We start from the raw sequence: 23,928 nt of genomic DNA on the forward strand, positions 1-23,928 counted from the left end.
ATAAATTATATCAAAAAATCAATGTATACTGCTACGAAGTGTTGCTTGAGAGCAATACGGTACCAAATGCAGCAAAAATTTCAGTGTCAGAGGCCAAGGCAGTAAGCTAAATTTCATTGAAAATAATGGATGGTTTGAGAGAATCTGTTATAAAAATTAAAATTTTGTTGCATTTTTTTCCACCAATCTGACATACTTAATTACAATGCTATTCTAAAATCCAAACTACCTATGTAAGTGAAGCTGAATAGTATGTCAGCACACCTCTCACTCCAATATACCTGCATCATTGCAACTATTTGGTATTTTTGCTGTCAAAATTGTACAAAAACCATAAGTCATAAATTTTATAAAAATGGCATTGACATTCAATAATGTATGAGTAAAATCAATTATGGCATCCTACATGTATGAAAGAGTCAATTGCATTTTCAATATTTTATTCATCACGCTGAGTGCAAAAATATCAGCCAAGGTATGTGCTTTTCACCCACACAGACTAATGCTAAACAGGAGCATTTTCTGTTAACAATCTTCAAGAAAAAGTCTTTTTATCCACTTTACACCATAAAAGTATGTGGCAAGAAAATTATGATCCTGTTGTGGAAAACCAGACATTCAAACATCTATGTTAATGAATATATGACATTATCAGTCAATAGCATGCCCCATCACATGTAACCATTTCTGAAATATAAAACTAATTGACCTATCTATTCACATTAATATTTATTCATAGCACTCTTCTGCTACTGGCAGGCAAACATCAACTTTCATCATGCCAAAGATCTGGAATTTTCATCAAAAAAGTTATTTTTCTACAATTTATCTGATCTACAATTTCATGTGCTTATTTCTTTTTTTACCATGACCTTTTGGGCAACGCTTGTTCGATGATGTGGGATGCAACAAAAGAATTGAAAACAACCACTACAAAGAGACAAAAGGAATTTCAAAAATAATTTAAAAAAAACACAGATGTTGTCACTTCACGTCTTTTGTCCATTTCCTATATCTCACTTGAAGCAACCACATCACATTTACTCTCAACCAATGCAATCCTTTATCTTCCTACTGCTATTAAAAATTAGGAAATGACACTATGGTTCGTCTCTACTGCTGGACTAAGAAAGTTAAAACTGATAATCTTCCTAACTTTATTGAGTTTCCCCAAATATTTATATTTAAACTGTCTCTTATTCATTTTTGCTCCAACATAATACTTCCAAATGTCTACCAAATCTAAAAAACTATGCATACTTACTCAGCAAAATGAACATGATTTTCTGGAGATTTGTGTCCATTTTTCGCAGAGGAGGATATGGAGGACTTTCTCACAGGCTGGACGTTGTCCATGGAGTCCACCTGGACATTACTGGTACTGTCCAGCTTGATCACAGTAGGTTTGCCTGATTTAATTAAGAAGGATTAATAAAATAAGCAAAATAAAGAAAATAAAAACCAAATGATTATATCTAGATATATATGAAAATATCCATCAACTGCACAATTCATGACTCCAAAACATATGTGATCTTATTCTGTCACCTAATCCTATACCACTGGTATATTTTAAGTGAACCCTGCATTAATATTTGTGCTGAAAAAAAAAACCTACCTAGTCTCACATCTTTTCTCTGTCCGTTAGAGCCACCAACATACACACTGGTTACACCATCATGTGTAGAATTTCTGGAAAAAAACACAGATAATCAAATAAACTAACCCCAAAAATACATATTGTTCTTTTAAAATAGTTTTGTTTCCATCTGCACAAATATTTCATTTAACTTCACATCATTTAAATATATTCAAAGTCAACATATTTAATTACTCAAAATAAAGAATAACATGTACACATTTTAAAAGTTAATCAATAAAATGACCATTTGTTTCACTGACTGACTAGTTTACATTTTTGCTAAATTGTTTAATTACAAGAATAAATTTAAAGCCACCTTTAACTGTCCACAGAACACATTAACATATATATCAATGACATTGAAAGCAAAGACAATTAAATATCATCAATTGATAAGTAATATCATCCAAGCCACTTTGGTATTATGATAAATGATATCAAAGGGTATGCATGTAGGACTTCCATTCTCTCAAATTAATCTTATATCCCAAATGTTAGTCTTTTAAAGATAATAAATTTGTGTAACTGTTCGTTATGTTTAAGTAAAGTAAAGTAAGAGGTATTTTCAAGTTTTGATTTGGATAGGTGATGACAAGTAAGTACTAGATACTTGTGGAGGTGCCAGGAAAGTTTGTTAATTGCATTTTTCTATGCCAGAATCCTGTATACAGTCCCTTTGATAAATGAAAACAGTTAATAATATCCACCCCTGGATTAATCTAAATATCTTCATTACCTGTAAGACAACAAAATATCTACGTTTGCTGATTAGGGGCAGGGTATGGGGGGATGTAAGTTTCTGGGATCCATCACCACTGTTAACTGATGTTTAACAATCTACATATATCTCACTTAGGACTGTTATACCTGTCACCCAGTAAGTTGTTTATCCAAAAAGAAATATTGCCAACATGAAATAAATCAATAATACTGTTTCCTTGCTGGACGCAGAACTTTGATCTAAATGATCCTTTGACAATATGAATACATCAGCTGTCATTTTTCAACTTACAAAAGTCCAGAAAGCTAATGAAAAAGTAAATTTATTTTGGATATAGAGATGATGTTTCAGATGTGTGCTCTATGTTACAGAAAAAATAAAATGTGAATCAAACAGATTAATTTTTGCATTTTAAGATTGGAAAAAAATAAGATAATATCTGCTCATTAAAATTTTTAATAAATAAATTTCACAAAAAATAAATATATTGTTGAATAAATAAGAGTCACTGACTTTTGTGATGTAAAAATTGCAAAAATCTTCAAATATGTAGCTTGCTCTGCTGTGTATAAAACGAATGCCTGATTTTTACTGGATTACATCAAATGGCATGTATTAGTCCACCCATGCTGTTAGCAATTGCAGTTAGAAAAAGCTGTCTACAACAGTGCATAATTAATTTTCAAATGTCACCAACTTTCTGCCTTTAAAGGGTTTTCCACCATCCACATACACAATCGCAGACGACTTGTAAACAGGCGGCTGTGGGTGACTAGGGGGCGGTACATAGATCCTCGTAGGGCTTTGAGGTCGAGTAGCTGTAGGCCTTGATCCTACACTCCCACTTCTAACTCTGTTTCTATAGCTCTCTTCTTTTCTGTTACTGTGGCTGTAATAATTTCTGTCTGCAGGATGGCTTCCCTCTTGCATATGAACTCCATTTTGTCTCTGAATTGGGACTTCATCATAAATATTAGAACTGTTATTGGAAGACCTCCAGTCATGCGAAGGGGGACTTTGAGGCCCAACATAGACTTTGCTAGCTCCCTTCATATTACTCTTCGGTGGACTGCTATAACCCATAGGAATAACCTGAGGTCTTGAATACACTGGGTCAGGGTAGCCTTCAAATCCCATTGGAATGCCACTGGGTCTGCCATATGTGGAGTAAGTGGGACTTCCATGTGTTGGAGCATGTCGGTACACTGCAGAATACACTGGAGCAGAATGGTGGCTGCTGTTATTTCTGTCAACCGATTCATGATTTCCTCCACCTCCAACATATACTCTGCTGGCACTTGCTTTTCTTTCTAAGGTGGCTCTCTTCACTTCAGCACCATTTACAAGTACCTTGTTGCTCTTTTGCACACTGTAAGTGGCCTGCCTATTCAGGGTGTCCCCACCTTGGTCGTGGCTCCCATGCTTTTCCAGCTTCACGACTCTCACAGTCTCCTTCTGACTTACACTGTTCTTTCTGTCTCTGGCCATGGACTTTGTTGGAAGAACAGGTGATACTGGGTTTGACTTTTGAATGTATACAAATTCTGACGCTGTGCTTTCTGAACGCTCTCTGTATTCAGATGTACCAGATGACTGACCACTACCTTTGCGATGTTCGAAGCTTGAAGGATCTGAATCTATTGTTCTTACATTAACTGTATCCCAGGCAAAGCTTTGCTCCTGGGGATTAAAAGGGGGTGAGACAGGAGAGGAGGGTGACCCCACTGATGAAGGTGGGGATTCTACAATATAAGGAGTGCTTCCTGATTTATTATCTGAGGTCTTTCTATTTCCACTGTAAACTATTGAATCATCTGAACTGAAAAAGAAACAAATTAAATACCTTGAGAGTTTAAAAGACAAAGTCCCTGGTTTAATACCTGAAAAAGATTTTAGAAAATAGAAAAAAAATGACAAAAAAAAAAAGGTATTGAAATTGCAGGAAAAAAGGGTGAGATATATATTACTTAATTACTTATTGTTAATTAAGTAACACTTATAGAGGAAAAAGTTAAGCTGTGTACATTGTCAGCAGCATGCATGCTATATATCAGACATACTAAACTGTGAACTGGGTACAGTAGCAACGGAACAATTTAGGGAAAATGCACCTGCATGTACAAGTTTAAGTTGTGGTTCCAGTGAAGTTGGGTTGACACAAATTTGACCTTCCTTAGCAAGCCACATATGTATCAGCGACATGTGTAATCAAGATTAATTTACTATAATAATTAAGCCAATCTATTGGCTTAATTAGTGCTTACCACTATTACAGTAATGCAATTACAAAAGCTAGATTTAATTTTTTTGATTTGTTATATAAATGGTGAACTATATATACTGAGGTAATCACTATCATATGACCAGCAAAATTGTCTGAAGTTAGTCTGACCTAACTAAACTAGAAACATGACTTTCCATACATGTTACATACTATACAGTGTTTATATACAAAGACATATGCAATATATAACACCCTGCTCTAAGTCTATCTTAAACTTCTGTCTATCACCCTACTGTAACTTTAACTTTTCATTCTGTTTTATTTGCTCTACTAGCATGTCAGTGTTGGGTGCACACACTCAGAACTCAACAAAGCATTAATAAAAATTCACTTTAGAAATCATCACATAAAGTTGTTTATAAATGGTGCAGATACCTATGGTGATAAAACAACACATACTGAATAAATACTTTTCAGCTTTGCTCAGTTCCCCTTGAAAATAGTGTCAAAATAATATGAAGCCCCCCCCCCCCACACACACACACATTTATGGTGCAATAACACATGCAACATACACAACATATACAAGTTCCACCAAGTGCTCACTAAGAGTGGTCTAAATAATGGTGCACTCCCCCACCCCCACTCCCTATAGAACATCAATGGTGCAATGACATAAAGCTTATATTTTGCATACTCAAGTTCCTCCCAGTAATCCCAGAGAATGGTGTCAATAATGGTGTGCTCCTCCTCTACAATGGTGGATGAGGAGCGGGAGGAGTTATTAGGCACTGGGGTACTGGACCCTGGGGTATTGGTCCAAGGGGTATTGCAGCCAGAGGTATTGGTCCAAATGGTACCAGTAGAAACCCCAGGATGCACACTCCTACGTCAGCAGCATGACAATGAAACAATGCAAATGTAAACAAGGAGATAAAAAAAAAACAAAAATTGAAGTGGCAGCTTTACATACATATCAAACATTTAACATATCATTATAAAAAGCTGATATGTTTATCATGTTTTAAGTGCAGAATAACTTCATATATATATACAGATTAAAACTGCCATTGGTATCTTCTTATTGAAAGACTTCAGAATAAAATGACCTAATCACATTTAATATCCAAAACCACTTGACTGAATGCCTTGTCATCAACTTTTTCCTATCTTTACTTGTATGGGAACTTATTTCATTCATATTAGAGATTACCTAATTACTAACTAAGTCTGTTAAGTAACAAAACTGTACAAAAATTGTAGAAGTTTTCAAACATACACAAAAGTTTAATGAACTATTTACATCCAAACTAATTTTGGGGCAATTAAAAATAAGAAAACTTATTATACATGTTTTGATTTTTTCATTTTTCTTTCATATTATGTATTCAACTGACAGCTTTTTCGTGCAGACTGTGGCTGACATCTAACCTTTATAATGTCCAAGAAGCTGAGCTTTTAGCAATTTTAAGAAGAGGTCAAGTGCACTTAAAAGCAACCACCAAGAGGCAACTAACTGCTATAATCTTACAACCTCATTTGATCTGAATAAAAAAAAATTACTGTTAATTTTGTACTTAGAAAATTAAATAATGTAAAACATTAATGCCCATCACATTATGTCCACTTCTGTGATGAATTGGTTTATAAAAGCAACAGGAAATTGACATTCAAATCAAATTACTTCATAAAGTCCTCATCACAAATAAACAGTTCACCCCAAAAAGATATTTTAAAAATATCCTTGAATAACACGAAAGGATAAGATTTTAATTAAAACATTTCAAAATCTCATCAGAACTAAGTTCCAATCCATCATCTGTCCTCTTTTAAAGTGTTATCCCAAACACATTATTTAGGCAACATAATGGGAAACTGTACCACAAAACTGTCAGGTCCATCCTGTAAATCACTTCACCACAAATTAATTCTCAGGTACACTTGTGCATACAAGGTCCAGAAAACTATCCTTTTCGGCAAAACATGTTTCTCATCAGAGATTGCAACACAAAATCTATGCATAAAACATGTTGTTCGGCACTATGATGTCATCCCGCTCCATCCCTGACATGTGCCATTACATCACACATCCTTCCTGTTACTATAATTATCACTATCTAGAATTTTTAACTATGATTCTTTTGCTCCATTTTATGGTTTTAAAAAAATTTTGGAGGGAAACAAGCAAAATCATTCATTACTCTGAAAAAATAAAAATGAAGGGTATTAAGAACAGCTGAAGATATAAAACTTGGAAACTAAAAGACGAATTAAACTTTGAAGCTGCAACACCAATATACATGCAATAAAACTATCACAGAATATTGTGATCGTATTGTGAAGAAACAAAACACGAGATACCCCATGCAGTACCCCCTGATAACTAACCTAGCATCATGAGCTGTGTTATAATTAGCCTGAAGTGGGGCATCCCATGGTAAACTCCAAACACTGTCAGCAGGACTTCTCAATAGACTTTCAGACTTGGGTTTGCTTTAAAAAGAAACTTCATCTTTACCTCAGAACCTATGACTTTCCTTCAGGGAAAAAAGTGTGCTATATGAAGGATTCACCACATATGATGCATAAATATGCGAAAGTTTTATTGGTTACAAAAATCTCCAAGGCTTTCAGTAAAAGCTTAAAAGAAAAGGGGTAAACATCTCTCTTAACATGAACTTACATGCATAAATGACCTAATGATAATTAATCAGTGTCAACATTCTTGTTTACGAGTAAAGGTGTGATGGACCATACTGAGACAAATTCCTTGCAAACTCAGCTGCATGTAGCTACAAAGATTTTTTTCAAAAAATAACAAAACAAAACAAAAAAATAATAATAATACTAGTAATCTAAAAACCATTTAATCTTATGTGTTAAAAGCTAAATCACATCATTAAGAAGTATGAAATTTTCTATATTGAGTTATTAATTTTATTTGGACAAATTAAAACTGAGATACTAAAAGGTGTATAAATGATAAAACTCCTGCACATCAAATTTTACAAGACAAGCACATTACTCATAATGTTATGTAAACACACACACAAAAAAAGACTTATTTATTCTATCTTCAAAATCAGCACCAAAACATCCAAAGTAGATGACAGATATAACAACACTTAAATTGCAAAATTGAAAAAAAGAGCTACAACAATGACAATTAGACACTGACTGTGCAATCAACTTAGTGGCAGCAGTGGTAGCAAGAATTTTACGGAACATTTCATCAAGCTCTGACAATTCTGGTTCAAGCTTTTCCTGTTCTGTCTCCGAGTCTGCCATGATATCAGTTCCAGGCACATGTAGTATATTGTAGTCAGATGGGGAACTTAAGGGTGTCAGGCTACTACTCCCTGGGGAGCTGGGGATTGTACTTATACAGGGGGAGAGGGGACTGGTCAGACAGCTGGCCAGGGGTGTGATTGGGGTGAGTGGACTAGTCAGAGAACTACACGTGGTCAGTGAAGTGGTCAATTTATTAGGAATGTCCCTTTATATGCAGCATGGTAGAGAAAAAGATTATACATTATCAATTAATATAAATCATAACAATATTTATACTTTTTTTTTCAAAATGACTGGCATATGTTTCCAACTGCTGACATCACTATCAAATATGACAATCAAAAATGTGGCACAACACATTTTTTAAAATAAAACACAATTTTTAAAAACTGAAAAAATTCTTCAATTTGTAGGATGAAAAAAAGCAACAATATAATACAATTATCAGGCACCACTAGTATCAAATTGCAAAAAGAAAAAGATTTTGTTAGATATAGTAACAAAAACTATCATATTAAATACAATTATTGAACCAGGAAACAACTGAATGTAGAAGAAACAATTGTTTTGTGAACATTAATTTACACACTCAGTAAATAGCACCTTTCCAAAATAAAAGTTTCACTTACAAATACCAAAAAAAAAAAAAAAAAAAAAAAAGAAAAGAAAGAAAGTGTCATTTCTAAAACTGACATGTAAAATTAAATATCTTGTGGACTTACTCTGAGGACAGTGCTCTTCTCCTGGCTTCCTCTAAAGGCTGATCCCAAGATCCGCTATCACGATTCTTACTAGCAAAGATTTTTTTCTCAGATCTGCAATGCAAGAACAGCTTTCATGAGTACTTTAAAGTGGTATAAGTACATTCCTCCCTTTATAAAGACAACCTGAGGATGAATCAATCCTTAGCTAATCCAGTGAGCCATTTGTCATCTAGTCCAGTCCAGTTCTTTCTTTAATTGTGACTATACCTATGAGTAGGTGCAGTGTCCAGTTCCTACACTATCAAAGAGAAGCAAGGCTATTTTTCTCACACCCTGAATACTGATGAACAGAGCACACACCACGCAACTTGTCACAGAGCCAAGGTAGTTTGCAGCTACACACAGGTCATGACAGCTTTAAATCAAGGATCAGTTCACACCAGTGCTGCCTTAGGCTGGAAACATAATTTCGTCCAAAATAACAAAATCAGATTGATTATCTTCAAAAATGTACAGAGACAACAGATTCCTTCTAATGGGAGGATGGGAATCAGAGACTTAATTTAGTTGCACCTTAGACATTCAAATCCCTGTTTTTTTGTGACGTGGTCTACACGTAATGATGTCAGTCTAGAATATTCTGGTCTATATGTAGACACACCTCTGGAGAACATTTCCCTTGCACAAGACTTATACAGGTATTACAGGTTTATACTGACACCTACTTAGACAGCTGATGCCAGTGACTGTACTGTGCTGCTAACCTGAGGTCTGAAACTTAAATGTACCTGGTCTTACCAGCACCTTGAGGGTCCTTATTTCATAGGGCTTTGTATGATCCCATAAATTATTTCTTGTCATTCAAAATCATGACTTGAATTTTATGCAATGTTTACCATATTTGGTGTGCTGAATACTGGTCCCGTGGTCAGTCCATTAGTAAACTCTGCTCCAGTGATTTTCTATAGAATTTCATAATGAAATACAGGAATACAGCTTGCCATTTGGGTGAAAAAAAGGTAATGGATACTGGAGGTATTTTCATAGTGAACATCTTCAATGGCTCTGTCTTCAGAACATGATATTCTTATTCTTAATCTGTATTCACAATGACACAATACCCAACAACTGACACAAGATGTAAATCACATATATTTTGCTAGTGATTGTGTCCAAATCTTTACAAACAGGATAAGTCCCCCCAAAAATGTATGAGATGATAAACAGAGGTACATGCTCCCAAGAAGGTTCTTGGTGACAGGAGATGGGAGAGATCTTTGGCTATCACAGTAAAATTAAGAAATTTGTTTACAAAATATTTTTGTGTACATTTAAAATTTGCATTGTGTAGACTTTTTCTGAAACTATGATCAAAATGCACTAAGATTAAATTAGTAAATAAGGAAGTTTATCATATGTTTACTTTATAATCTGGCAACATTTGTATTTCCTAAAATGAAGATAGGATACCTTTAAATCTTTAAGTTTTCAGAATACATGCCTCACTGATGGAATACACGGACATTTATATGAAAGGCAATAAAACAAGAACTTTCAAAAGAGATTCCCTGTGCCTACTTTTGTATTCAGACCACTTAATACTAGTGCAAGAATATAACTTTAAGTACAGCCATCACTGTTAAGTCAGGTATTACAGACACTGCCATTCAGCTTTCTGACACTTAACACCAGCTGACGATTATCTCTAACTGTCAACTTGACTGTGGCCTTGGAGTCTGTTCTCTAAATACCTCCTGTCACTTCATGGACATTACTATCTTCATCTGTACTGGTACTTAATATAACACATATCTGGTCCTTCTGGCAAGGTCTGGTTCTACTGATCATTTTTACTTGCTGTTATAACTCCTAACCTGGTCTTAATCCGAACTTCAGTCTTACAATTATTAAGGGACAAGAAAACATTTACCTTACAGAACAATGACACTGATCACCTGTATTTCCTTAGGACATGCTATATACCTAAATACTGAACATAGAGTTATTCTTAACTGGACGTGAACAATTTTTACCTGTTCTTTAAATAAACATATTACCTGGTCTGAATCTGCTGTACTATGCTGTCATAGTAGGCTCCACTGCTATCATTTGGAGTGACCTCTTTTAAATGCCTAAAGGAACAAGTTGCAATTGTCAACAACAAAAAATAAAACAGGGATGGGGTGTATTAAATTCACATAAAAACAAGGATGATAATGACGTACTGGTAGATGTTTATATCTTGTGTAATCACAGTGAATGCAATTATACTATCCAAAGTCATGAGATGTTAAATTTCATAAATAGGGATTGGTGACACTCTTTTTTTAACTTCCTTATAAGTCGTTTACAGCGAAGTGCCAGAATAATAATCATGAACATCACTGTTAAAGAACAGGTGTGATCTACTATTTATGTATCGGAACCATCTAAAAGAAAAAAAAAATGAGCAGTGACTCACTTTTGTGACATTTTTAGCAAAAGCTATCTCTGAATCATTTTGAAAGAAGTTATTATTTTAATCTCCTTTGTTTTAGCTTGAAATTGTTTTTCTCTTTTTCACTGCTCACTAAGCATTATCTTTGTTACACATCAGTATATACTGGAATTTAAGACACACTAATGATCTACTTCGTCCACTTAAAGTAAAAAGTAAAAAAATACCTTTTTGACCTTCTTGCATCATCACTTGATGTTTGTATTACTCTCCTTTGTTCTGTCAGCTAAAATAAAAGAAAAATATTAATGTGATGTTGTAAACAGAAATCAGCACATATTTCCATCATTTAATATCATGAAATGAGAAATTCAACAACTAAATGTGTCTTACCTCAAAAGCAAAGATCAAGCAATCATCAGCCAGATCTGAATCATCTTTTATCACACCGACAGCCTTTTTACTCATTTTAATTTACAAATCTTTCAATCCTCAAAAGAAAACCAAACAAAGCTATTGTGTAGTGTCCTCGTTATCTAAAACATGTTCATCTGCACCATCTGTTGCATGTGAAAGTTATGATACTAATTTTACTGTTGTAATAAGGGAGGTATACTTGAAGGCTGAGACATATATTACATAAATAAATGTCCATTTTATTATTTCCTGTATAAACAATCATTTATAAAAACCTACGTCTTATTCTATGAAGAAAAATTGGATATGATATCCATTGTTTCCCCTCTTTTTGTGAATTCTGGAAGGATATATGTCTTATTAATGGTTATCACTTTCACTGATAATTACTAAAATCATGCATAATGCAACATAACAAAGTGGGCTGTTTTTATATTATATTGAGATTACGACTGCTAATGGAAAAATTTGGTTGTCTGTTTTTACACACCCAATTGCAAGGCACTGTCTTTTCATCTAAAGGTAACACAAAATTGTTTCCAAACAAAACAATAACAACTTAATCTTGTTTATAAAAGAAAAAAAGAGCACAATAATCCTAATATAACATAAAAGCATTCAAAGCCCCAAAGGTATTATTACGGTACATATTAAATAAATTTTCATCCTCATTTCCAAAATAAGTAGCAGTTAATATCAGATCCTTTTTCAGATTTCATTAAGCTGTCTGCGTGTGGCCATTTGCCACCTTATATCAGTTAAAATCCATGTGTGTCCAGATTTTATGGTCATGCATCACTGACTATGTGAGCCTTAACGGCCTCTCAATACCCACACTAACACCTCCCCACATGAGACCACAGGAGATAAAACATCACTAATCATCTCATCATACTAATTAACCTGTCTATGGGTGCTATTACACAGCCTCAACCCATTCTCTTTCGCCCACTATAGGGCATCAGGTGGTTCTGCTTAATCTCCACCTGAATGAGAGTGAGACTGCAAGTACTCCCAGCTGCTCTTCAGTAAATATTGATTCATGATCAGACAGGAGGCCAACTTGTATGGTCAGCTTGGGATACTGGAGGAAAAACTGACCACATAATGTGAAGGTAAGAGCTTCAGCTGATGCCACAGGTCTGAGACATTTTCATTATTTGCTCTTTTACCTTATTTTTATTATGTGCTACATGGAAACTTAAAAAAGAAAATGTAACACAGAATAGTCACACTTGACTGTAAATTCAATTTCTAGGTAAAAACCAAGGTCTGTCTGCACACTTTCATTGATCACACAGGTATTTTTCTATGACTTAATGAGTATTACTTGCTTTCCTAAGTAGATGAGGAAGTGCTATTTTAATCATGAAATATTGTGGTATTATGAAGGTATGAATAATGGTGCAAAATGATTTATGTATGTTGCTCGTTAAGACTCTCTTGTACAAGTTGCGTTCACCAAGTTTTGAAAAAAGGACTTTTATTTGAAAAAAAATATATAAATAAAAATTATTTCTTGCATGACATATATGCCTAAGTAGATATAAATAAGAACTGATATAAAATGAATGTGGGAATTTCAGTCACCTAAAAATTGCCTATTGTTTTGTCATAGATAAACATTAAAAGTAACAGGTGGAGATGAAAAGATATGCACTCTATGCATGTTCAATAAAATTCAATTCTTATCTATATCCTGAACAAAAGTTCATTTATCAATTCACAAAAACTAACCAGCTTATATGCACTTCATAGCCAGAGCCCTGTGGAAGGGGTTCTCTGCTCTTGTTGCATTAATTGGCTGTATTGGAAATTTATAACACACAGAAGATTAACGTTAGAAAAGGTAAAGGCAAGGTATCCAGAGCTCTTTACATTCAGAAACCATGCAAAAGAGGCTCAAACATAAGAGGCTTTCCCTCTGTGGTTCTGACTCCATGGGTGTTTTACAAAGTGTAGGTTATCACAACATCTACACAGGTTCTCCAATATACTTCCACAGCTACAGAACACCAAATGACTTCACTGACATACACACAACTTGATGATTTACTGAAAGTTAAATCGGGATGGTGGAGAAAGCATCTTGCACCTAGAATTTTTGTAATTCCAGAAAGGCAGGAGTGAGAGAGTCAGATGGAAATAGGACCCGATCTGCAGAACCGAAGCCATGCAAACCGTTTGTGTGATTTCAGAGCCATACACAAGTAATTTAGTGCTGATGCCAAAGTGACTTAGGTAAGGAAAAAGTAGATAATATTTTTGAAATTATCTTACATCCCTGCCATACTGTTGCATTCTTTTATAATTATGGATAGAGGAGGATTTGTACATTTGCACTTTTAGCAAATGATATGATGTAAATGTCTATGCAACACATACTTTGCTTAAATACATGCCACAGTTTTAAACAGTAAAATTGTATATCTATGGATTCAAGAAGAAAAGCAAATATGTAGTAAATAAATATGATGATGTTTAAGCACTGTTAAGGACCATTCAACAAGGCATTTTTGTACCATAATTTGTGCAACACCTGAGGGATTTGCTTAAGGAGGAGGGGGTAATATAATGAACAAATGAGCTTATGTCAAACTACTAGTAGCATAAATACTCCAGGGATAACTGAGTTGATTAACAAACCAGTCTGTGCCAGTCTACAATATTGCTAACAGGCCTTTTTTAGTGGAAAATTTTGAGAAAATTAGTCTGTTAATTGTAGTACTTTGGGGCTGAAAAATTGCAGAAAATGAAAATCAAGTTTTATTGATGCCCTAAGGTATGTACACTTTCATATTTAAGGTTGTCCAAAAAGAGATTGGGCATGTACATGCAAGTTTATGTTGTAGCTTTGTGATAGCAGATTTCAAGTTCAAGGTGCTCTTTTGTTGGTACTATGAAGTATCTAAAGTAACAATACCATTTTAAACAAAGACAATATAAAATTTCCCTTCCAGCATAATCTACAGAGGACTATTTTACGACTTCATTCATACCCAATTATATTAAACAGATAATTAAGATTCACTTCTAACAAAAAAAATGTGCAAAATAATTCCTGGTTTAATTCAATTTACCAATTTTACCTTCCAAAAGTCTGGAAGGTTTTATTAAGAAATACTGAAACAGATTCTAATTTTCTTGGTTCAATTAAATGTATTGATAACCCATTACAAGGAACATCACACAGATAATAAAGAAAACAATTATGCACCAATTTCCCACCAAACGACATTTATACAATCACATATGTAAGTTATTCAAAATGAACACAGCCCTACAACATTCACATTTTCATACATTTCAGATTTCAACCAAGATGGAAGAAGAAGACAATCAAACAGAGAGGCCCTCCAGACCACAAACACAAACATTCCAAATTCAACAAAGAAAAAAGAAGAAAAAAGGTAGCAGCAACAGAACAGACATGTGGTCAAAATTTCTCTCCCTCTTTGCATGTGGTGTTCGAAGATCAAAGAAAAAACACAGGTTCTACTACCGTAAGGGCACAGAGGGTACGGAGCAGGAACCCCCAGGGAGTGACCTAGAATGGGACTACTCTGAGGGCTGTTTTCACTTTCAGGGGTGTGACCGCATGACACGCATGTCCTGGACCAGCCTGGACAGTAACCTGTCTCTGCACTTGGACTTTCACAATAAAGTGTTACTGTCTGACTGGAATGAAAAGCCAGCTTGAAGTAGTGAAATGTTATATTTTGATAGTACTGGTTGAGCGTTATGGTCTTAAATACATGTACACCAGTGGCACACAGAATGTGTTGGCATCTCTATTTCTCTACTACAGTGGTCCAGCATGTCAAAGTGAATGTGAATGCAGAATGGTATTAGAAATTTTTTTTTCTTTTTAGTTTATATTTTATTACATTATGAATGCATTACTTTTATCAATATTAGATAGAGCTATTCTTTCAACTCAGGAAAGTATACCAGCCTGTAATACATTATGCTGTATCACCTAGACTGAACACAAAGATGCAACTGAGGCTGGATGTGAGTTTAGTAGCCATATTCAATGCTGGAGATGTTTCTTTAATACTTGTGCAGTACATGTACATTGTTACTGTCAGGAATATAGATAAAGTGAAAGAACATAACATGTCATTAGCACAGAAAATCTCAGGCTTAGCAGCTGGCCGTGTCAAGCATAGGGGCTCCATTTTGATGACTCTCTAATGTAATGGCAAGGCTACAGTATATTAAATTTTCAATATCTCAAAAAGGTGCTAGAGAGAAAAGATTTGAGAAGGGCCCCAGAAAGGGCTTATTAAGATATTAAGACTTTAACAATTTCTGCATGAAGATGAAGCAAAAAAGCTTCTATTCTGGAAAGGTGCTACATACTGTATATGTATTTCATCCTGACTTTACAGTAAGCTGTAGCTAAGAGCCTGAGCCAGATAAACAGTTTTTTCCTAACTTTTAATTACCAATATCTGTTCTATTATAAATTTTAATGGATTAAAGACAGGGGAAAACATTCCATAATATTTCAATAAAAATATTTTCATGGTTTCCAAGACAGATTTGCAATATTTTTATACTGCAAGAGGTACTTTCTAGTCTCCGAATATTTTTTTTCTAATACAGAAAGCAGAGTACATTGGATCTTGGTACTTAATGCGGATAAAAGGTAAAAATGCTATTGTAAATTGTGATAAACTGGCCTATTCATTAAAGGCATGCATCTTTTGCACTGATTATAAACAAAACCGTTCTACAAAGAAGACAAACTAGCATATTTGGAATACTTAAATAGACTACATATACACAATGTAAATCCCAACCAAAAAATAATAAAAGTGAAAAAAAGCAGCAACGTGTGTCATCATTTTCTGTGGGATTGGTTAATTTCATAAAGCCATCCTTTAATCAGTTGTTTTTCACATTCACAGCCCCATTACCAACCATTGGTCCCATAGTAAAGCACCTGAACAAACTTGTTATTATGAAAGTCAATCTCTAAATGAACATTTAGAATGATGACTAAATCATGAATGCATTACTACCCTGTTTTTCACTGCATTACATTTGGAGTGCTTCAGTGTTTCCTTTTTATCTACGTCAATGTGTTCTACATATTAATGAACGAGTTCCAGAAAAAAAAAATTATGAAAGGAGTAGCCCAGATAGCAAGATGATGTTGGGCCAACATCAGCACCGCTATCTGGGAGGTTAACAAGTACATACGGGCAAGTTCACTAACAGGCATTTATTTCAGCCAAGAGGTCATAACATAAAGGCCTTCTTGTTTTTTTTTTGTCATAGGATCACCATGTTGTAAGAATATTAACTATTATTTGTGCACCTGGCAAATTTCTGCATTTACATGTTTCCGGGGGCAGAGTAACGAAAAGGAATATTAATTACATAACCACATGTTTGTCATCCTTTCTGTGTGGCGGAAAAACGTAAATGTCATACTTGCTCCTTAACAGTGTCATTGAAAACATTTCTACGAAGAACATTTACAAGTTTCCCTGCCCCTGCAGGTGAAAAAATCAACTCATGATAATATGTGCATAGGATAAAAGATTCATCACACAAAGGAAGTTAACATGAGAATGATGAAGCATTCATAACTTATAAACACATAAATGCCTTATGTGAAACATATTATTGTACAATAATTGCACTAATTGTAACCTCTCTAACACAATTTCAGGGGCAGCAATGCTTTTTGCACATTGTGGCATTTAATTTTTAATTTTTTTTTTTTTTGCATTTTTAACTCAAAAATAATTTTCATAGTAGCCAACACTGTTCTGTGTATTCATAAGTCATAGAATAAAGGGGCGTCCACATTTATATTTTTAAAGGAAAAGGGATAGCTTTCATTAATATGCCCATCCCTTCCAAGTGGAGTCAATTTAGACACTTCTGATGAAGTGTCATACTTTTTTTATTGCCTATGTAACAATTCACATCTTTATATAGGCTCAAATTCCTCAAACAAATTTCAAACATGTAGACAGAATTCCCAGTCCCAATATCTTATCATAATGTAGAAGCCTTATAGTGATAATCACTTACTTTGTCATAGTACTGCAGGCAATCTCCCCATGGCACCTTATGTTTCCTCATCCTGCCGACTTGCTCAACTCTCTCCTCCCCAACCTGCTCTGGGAGAGGCATGGGTGGGGGTGGGGGAGGGGGTGGGCTCACAGGTGCCCTTGGCTGCACAGACACAGTGGCACTAAATGCAGGTACCTGTTGCGGTCTGTGGTGTTGTTGCAACTGCTGATAATGTATTTGCTGCTGTTGCAACTGTCTCTGCTGTTGCTGTCTTTGTAATTCTTCCCGCATCTGCTGTTGTTGCAGTCTCTGCTGTTGTTGTTCTTGTAACATTGTTGCTGTAACAGCCATGTTGTTTCTCAGCAGCACTCTGAACATGTCATTACTGTGCATTTCAACCTGAAGTAATGAAGTGGACATGTTGGATGCAGGTGTCTGCGTAAGGCAGTACAAGCAATTCTTTGCAATTAACAGGTAAAAAGATCCATTTAAGCAAAATGACACCCCTTTTAGAGAGCTGGCTATAGGCCAGGTTTTAAACATGCAGTTCCACTAATGCCACTCAGAATATATAATATTAGAGGATATTATATCAAATAGTAGTGGAGTTAACACTGCATGAAAAACCTTACATTCTCATTTTATGTATTCATCATTTATGTTTTCCTCATACCTGCTGTCCAAAATATATAAGTTGTATCTCTTTCTGAGACTTGTAGCTTAGCATCTGCTGGTACCGAGACATTTCTCTCCATCTGCGGAAGTATTTCTGTATCACAATGGCAGAGCGGGTCAGTCTCTCCTTTCTGTCTACACTCATGTGTTTCACCAATTTTCGAGCAAAGAACCCCCGGAAAGCTTAAGAATACGAAAGAGTGAAATTTAACTAAAAATCATCAAAAGAAAACACAAAAATCTCATACATTATCAAGTCATTTTCTAAAATGTGCATACATTAGTGAAATTATGGTCAAGAAAATGCACCATACATCAAATGAAAAGTAATAGCTAACTTGGATAAGTTAAAAAAAAAAAAAAAAACAGGTATAGGTATTATACTGTATGATAAAATATTTTTACTAAAACATTGTACGTGTATTATGCACATACCTGTTTGTATCTTAATGGCACTACTGTGTGTAAGGGCCCTGTACTTGACATAGTTTCTCTTCTGTAAGTAAGTTCGTACAAATGACTGGATCCTCACAGCTGCTTTACGTCGCCGCTCAATTTCAGGGCGCTGTTTTTTCCTGACATGATGCCCTCGCCAAGCTGAAAAAAGAAAAAAAAATCTTTATAACAATGATCACTGAAATGTAGAACATGGCCAATTTTCTCTATAAATATTGCTCGTAATACAAAGCTTAATGATATTTTTCCATTACATCAGAGCTACTTTCTATTTTTTTTTTTTTTATTTTTGTAATAAATTAGGTTTAATGATGCTAGATACAAAACAATATTTCAGATGAATGAACACCAAGAAAAAAAGTTAAATAGAATATGCAAATAACTATTGCACATTTTGACCCAAACCACATAAATATCTCAAATATGGTCTGTTACCTCCACATAAATTCCCCTCAAGCACTTGCATAACCAAATATTAACTATCCATACATGTACATGTGTATCAAAAGAGCATGTATAAGTGACACCAAAGACAATTCAAATGACATGCAAAATGTATAATACCAATTTAATCTTCATGTTTCAACCCAAGACATTACCCATGCTTCCATTTCCCACCTTTCCCTTATCATCATTATCAGTATAAAATACGTCCAAATGATTACTATATCTTTTCATGTATAACTTTTATGACACAGTATGATAGAGTAATTTTACCTTTCTTTAACTTCTTGCCTAAAATATGTCAATAGACCTTAATATTTATATAATTTTCTCTATTTATTTTTGTTTTTTTCCTAACAAATTCTGAATACATGTTGGGTATGGCATTTTGATGTGAACATCAAAGAAATACATCAAATAATTTATGGATTTGAGATAATGATTACATCTTTGACTTTTAATGAGAAAATTATGACAAGTAATAACTTAACCTTCAAATAAAAAAATACTTTTAAAACAAAACAAATAATTGCAAAAATTCTACATTTTCAAATGTGAAAGATAAAAATGCACCATACCTGTCTGTATCACTATGGCTGCACGTCTTTTCTGTGCTCTCTCTCTGTGGAACCTCTTCCTTATCAGCCATCCCCTGAACACTGAGAATAAAACCATCTGTCAGTGTATGATAACACCTTTATCTCAATGCAAATTTTGATATAGTTATATCAAAATGAAAATAAATAATAACATTCCATGAGATTATCTTTTGGGCAATATATCTGAAAAAAAAATGAAGCAATAAAGTGACCCATAAAGATTACAATCAAGAAACACGCCCAGGCTCCCTCATCATTTACCTTTCTGTATCAGCAGTGCACTTCTCTGCCTGTCCCACCTGGCCCTGAGGTACTTCTCTCTGGCCAGATACATTCTCACCTGAGCCTGTGCCTTTACTATATGTCTGATGTGTTCCTCATACCTCCGAGCCAGCTGCTCCATGTGATAATACTTCAGGAATACCTACAATAAAATTTTGAAGAATCGATGTTATTTGGAGATTATAAGATAATATATAGTTCAATATTTTCAAAGTTAATTGTAAAAAAATATTTTCAAAATTAATGCTTAAAATAGCTAATTAGTTCATTTTGGCTGTAGCATCCATATGCTGGGCTGAAAAATAAAATACATACTAGCTCCTAGATACATGTTACTTATTTCAAAACTAAACACAGCTTCCAAATTGCCCAAAAGAGCTGCACGACACAATGCACAATTAAATTTATTAGTTTTTTCTTAATAGTACAAATGTAAAAAAATACATAATACTTCCCTCCTTTCATACTGCTTAATAAAGGTATCAAAGCCAGTGGGTGAGTTAAGAGCAACATTCACTATGTGGGGTATAAGGGTATTTACCTTGGTCTTCCCTACTGCCCAGTTCTTCAGTCCACATCTTTGTAATAGCAACTTGCAGTTCTCTCTGTTCACAGCTTTCCTTTCCTTCCAGTTAAATCCCAACACATAGTACCTAAGACAATATGAATTGAGAGCAGTTGACAAAGATTATCATTTCATCTACGAGTTAGACACATTAATCAATCTATTTATTTATTCATTTATTTTTGCCAACCCCAATGAAGAGTGCCACATCTTTCAACAAAGTTTTAACTTAAAGTTTTTATCACATCATTTTTTTAAATCTTGTTTGAATTCTTATGACTATCACTTTCATAGAAAAAGTTTCAATCCAATAAAAGGGTTTAACATACAGTCACCAAAAAGTGCATCATGCATACCTTGCCATGAAATCAGCAAAGGGAATCCTGTTGGAGAACCCCTGTCGTCTGATCTTCGTTGTCTCTAGTACCCCCGTGTACTGCAGTTGTATCCGCACCTTCTCTGGATCAAAGTATCCTGGCTGCTTACAGGTATTGGGGCGGATGCATCTGGTAGAGTAACCACGCACAAAAAATGTATTTTAATAGTCTTTTGGATCACTGATAGGAAACTGTTGAAAGTGAGAGACACCTCAGAAATATTTTGGGTTAAGAAGGAAAGAAATTACGCTAAGGGTGCTTTTCCAGAAATTTAGATTGATCTAGAGATTAAGATTTAGATCGACCTAACTCCCTGGGGATCACGCTAAATTGCAGTCAGCCGAGCGGGCACCATAGTTAATTACCCCCTTATAGCTTATAGTAGGCGGGACAGACGCTTAAGCTGGCCAAGCTGACAGTAATCTAGTGAGACTCCCCACAGGGATAGATCGATCTAAAAATCTATGGAAATGGGGTGTAAGATGTCCAAATATTTTGAAGTAAACAGATTTCACAAATTGTAAAAAATGATACATCATGCTGACTCAGTAAGTAAATGCTCTTCACATATTTCTTGAATATTTACATTTAAGGAGACTATAATACCTGACAAAATGTGGCGTGCCTGCCACCATCTTAGAGAGCAGATCCATCAAGGAGTACCTGAAGTAGGTAGACACTGTCTGCTGAATCTTGTTCTTACTGGCATTTACAGAACTTGGCTGTGCATAAAATAAAGAAAAATATCAATTGAATAATAATTCTAACAAAAGAAATGTACTGGATACTTCCGTCTCATGGGATTACAGGATTCTTGTTACTATCTATGTTTTACTTTCATAAATGAATTATACAGGTATATATTGAATACACTCACAAAAAGTACAAATTATTAGATGGAACACAATAATAACGTCTTTAACATAGATAAATTTAAATAACATATTCATATTCCAAAAAGCCTAAATAGACAATGTGAAACATCTTTTTTCTTACCCTGCTTCCACTTTTGATGGACAGTATTGAAGAGTTTGAGCTGAGGCTATCAGTAAATGTAGAGGAGCCCTTTGGTCTCTCCAGTGTGTTTGGAGTGCTATTGCCACTAGAAAGGTGGCCTAAAATATGAAGATTTTTTTCAATAATTTCCTTTAAAGATAAATTTGATTTCAGTACAGTCACTATCAGAATGTGATGTGCAAGGCTGTCAAAAGATGTGAAAACTAAACTTAGTTTTGAAGATTTAACATACATTAGAAATAATCTGTATGAGTAAGGATGTCTTTTTCATAAGAAATATTAATCAGATGTATTTCTCTGCAAAGTGATTTTTTCTATACAGCTGTATGCATTATACAACTTACTATGTAATAAATTCATCTTTCAAGAATTTCTTCATAACAAAGAAAGTAACACAAAGAGTAACATATCTATCTAAATTGAATAAACCCTAAACTGTAAGAAATAATCATTGCAGCCTCCAAGTCAATATATATTTCTCAGAAAACAGACTTTTAAATGAATCATGCATAAGAAATACTAACTACATGTACAGCACCACTTATACAATGTAACCCTTTCTACAAATCATCTCACTTTTTAGCACTAAATAATTACACACAATTGCATTTGGCAATGAGTAAGGCCTACTTCTTCACAACTTACAAGATCATTATTGAAAAAAAAAAAAACATAATTTGCAACAATCAAAAGAACACTCAAGATCTAAGTCAAATATGATGCTGATCTAAACACAACCTGAAAGATTTCCAAACAGAATACACAGCATCACAGTTTTGTTAAAAAAAAAGATGTTTTAAGTTCGTCTAACTGCACTCTTTATCCCTACCTGACTGACTGGCCACTGGAATTATGTTATGCCAAAAAGTTTTTTTAATAATAACTGATCAATTATTATGAATAAATATATCAAAATAAAAAAAGAAATATGGAAAAACAAACAAAATTTACATCAAATTTGTGATAATAATAATTGATCAAAAGGAAAGCAACATAAAACAAAGAGAAGTGACTAAAGTGACTCATTACTTAAAGGATACTAAAAAGTGCACATTTTGCATTGAGTTTTTATCAGGGCATTACCTGTTTTAGTGAGAGAACTCTGGAAGATAGTTCTAACAAGCGACAGCTCTGATTGTCTCAAAAGATTGAGGGTTTCTGGAGCCAGCCAGTCCCTGTTCTTTTGAAGGAAGCCATGGACATCGTACTCAACCTTCAAAGGAGAAATTTATTAGTATTCTTGCATCATATAAAAGACATTTTCCTCATCATTTTAGGTATTTTTCTAGAAATTGTTTATTCATTACATAAGAATAAATTCCATTTGAATGTCTATTCACATAATGTTAGGTAAAATCAATTCAAACAAAAAATTCTGGCTGTTAGATGAATGAACAGCTCTTTTGGACAGATATCATTCATGAATCAAAACACAAAGAGCATATTTGAATTTTTGTCACAATGTTTCATCAGTGTTCCATTTTGTCAACTAACCCTTCCTGCATAGTGTTCCACGGCAAACATGGGGTTGTCCCCCTTTGGCTTGCTGTAATGGCTAGCCTTGATGTTCTGGTGGAATTTCTCTGAAAAATGAATAAAATTTTCCTACAACAATCAATTCAATTGTAGGTTAAAACTCCATTCAAAGTGTTACAAGCTATCATGTAAAATTTCACAAATATTGCAATGTTATCACACCTGGGTTAAAAACAAGGTACCTAATTTGAATGAAAATATGACCGTCATGTCTTACCCACTAAAGTTTGGTCTGTTGCTTTTGGAAAATTGCTCTCCTCATCCAGCAGGGCCAGCAAACCCAATGGTTTGGCCAGGAACATGTCTAATACAGGGCGATTGTCCACAAAGTTAATTTGACTTCCATCAATTCCCTCATTCTTGTACTCTTGCTGGAAAGGATCAAATTACATGTTGATATATTAGTACCAACAAGAGCTATCATAAAAACTATGATAAATCAAGAATTATATATGTGACAATATGCAACTAAGTAGTCCTAAACAACATATTAAAATGTTCATGT

At 34.4% G+C, this 23,928-nt stretch overlaps 2 protein-coding genes across 15 annotated transcripts in view; one reads left to right on the forward strand and one right to left on the reverse strand.

Moving 5' to 3' along the window:
* LOC106174232 (myosin-IIIb) overlaps positions 1-23,928 on the reverse strand; it is a 46,896-nt gene that overhangs the window by 3,306 nt on the left and 19,662 nt on the right. For 2 of the 12 annotated variants that reach the window (XM_087004139.1, XM_087004140.1), the window contains 21 exons: positions 23,641-23,794; positions 23,382-23,470; positions 22,971-23,100; positions 21,867-21,985; positions 21,477-21,592; positions 20,850-20,999; positions 20,470-20,581; positions 19,908-20,070; positions 19,626-19,706; positions 18,583-18,744; positions 18,146-18,330; positions 17,491-17,871; positions 11,247-11,305; positions 10,640-10,714; positions 8,601-8,693; positions 7,766-8,083; positions 6,976-7,080; positions 5,285-5,473; positions 3,061-4,182; positions 1,619-1,692; positions 1,265-1,409 (listed from right to left, as the gene is read on the reverse strand). In XM_087004139.1, coding sequence (XP_086860265.1) covers positions 1,265-1,409; positions 1,619-1,692; positions 3,061-4,182; positions 5,285-5,473; positions 6,976-7,080; positions 7,766-8,083; positions 8,601-8,693; positions 10,640-10,714; positions 11,247-11,305; positions 17,491-17,871; positions 18,146-18,330; positions 18,583-18,744; positions 19,626-19,706; positions 19,908-20,070; positions 20,470-20,581; positions 20,850-20,999; positions 21,477-21,592; positions 21,867-21,985; positions 22,971-23,100; positions 23,382-23,470; positions 23,641-23,794 — 4,022 coding nt within the window. Of the gene's footprint in view, positions 1-281; positions 312-1,264; positions 1,410-1,618; positions 1,693-3,060; positions 4,183-5,284; positions 5,474-6,975; positions 7,081-7,765; positions 8,084-8,600; positions 8,694-10,639; positions 10,715-11,246; positions 11,306-17,490; positions 17,872-18,145; positions 18,331-18,582; positions 18,745-19,625; positions 19,707-19,907; positions 20,071-20,469; positions 20,582-20,849; positions 21,000-21,476; positions 21,593-21,866; positions 21,986-22,970; positions 23,101-23,381; positions 23,471-23,640; positions 23,795-23,928 lie in introns of all 12 variants that reach the window. The other 10 variants (XM_087004144.1, XM_087004147.1, XM_087004145.1 and 7 more) reach the window with 10 other exon arrangements.
* LOC106174234 (uncharacterized) lies at positions 12,363-16,272 on the forward strand. 3 transcript variants are annotated; one of them, XM_087004152.1, is made up of 3 exons: positions 12,363-12,551; positions 13,553-13,677; positions 14,747-16,272. In XM_087004152.1, exon 3 carries the CDS (start codon positions 14,759-14,761, stop codon positions 15,134-15,136), a length of 378 nt encoding a protein of 125 aa, XP_086860278.1. In that variant the 5' UTR covers positions 12,363-12,551; positions 13,553-13,677; positions 14,747-14,758; the 3' UTR covers positions 15,137-16,272. The 3 variants fall into 3 exon arrangements, with proteins under 3 accessions (XP_086860278.1, XP_086860279.1, XP_086860280.1); XM_087004153.1 differs by lacking the exon at positions 12,363-12,551 and adding an exon at positions 13,376-13,394; XM_087004154.1 differs by lacking the exons at positions 12,363-12,551; positions 13,553-13,677 and adding an exon at positions 13,835-14,218.

This window comes from Lingula anatina, chromosome 2 (genome assembly GCF_051362555.1).
Source record: "Lingula anatina isolate TDL-2025a chromosome 2, LinAna3.0, whole genome shotgun sequence".
Classification (NCBI taxonomy): Eukaryota; Metazoa; Brachiopoda; class Lingulata; order Lingulida; family Lingulidae; genus Lingula; species Lingula anatina.

Coding starts and splice junctions, on each gene's coding strand:
- LOC106174234 (XM_087004152.1), top strand. CDS start 14,759: ATGGAAGAAGAAGACAATCAAACAGAGAGGCCCTCCAGACCACAAACA.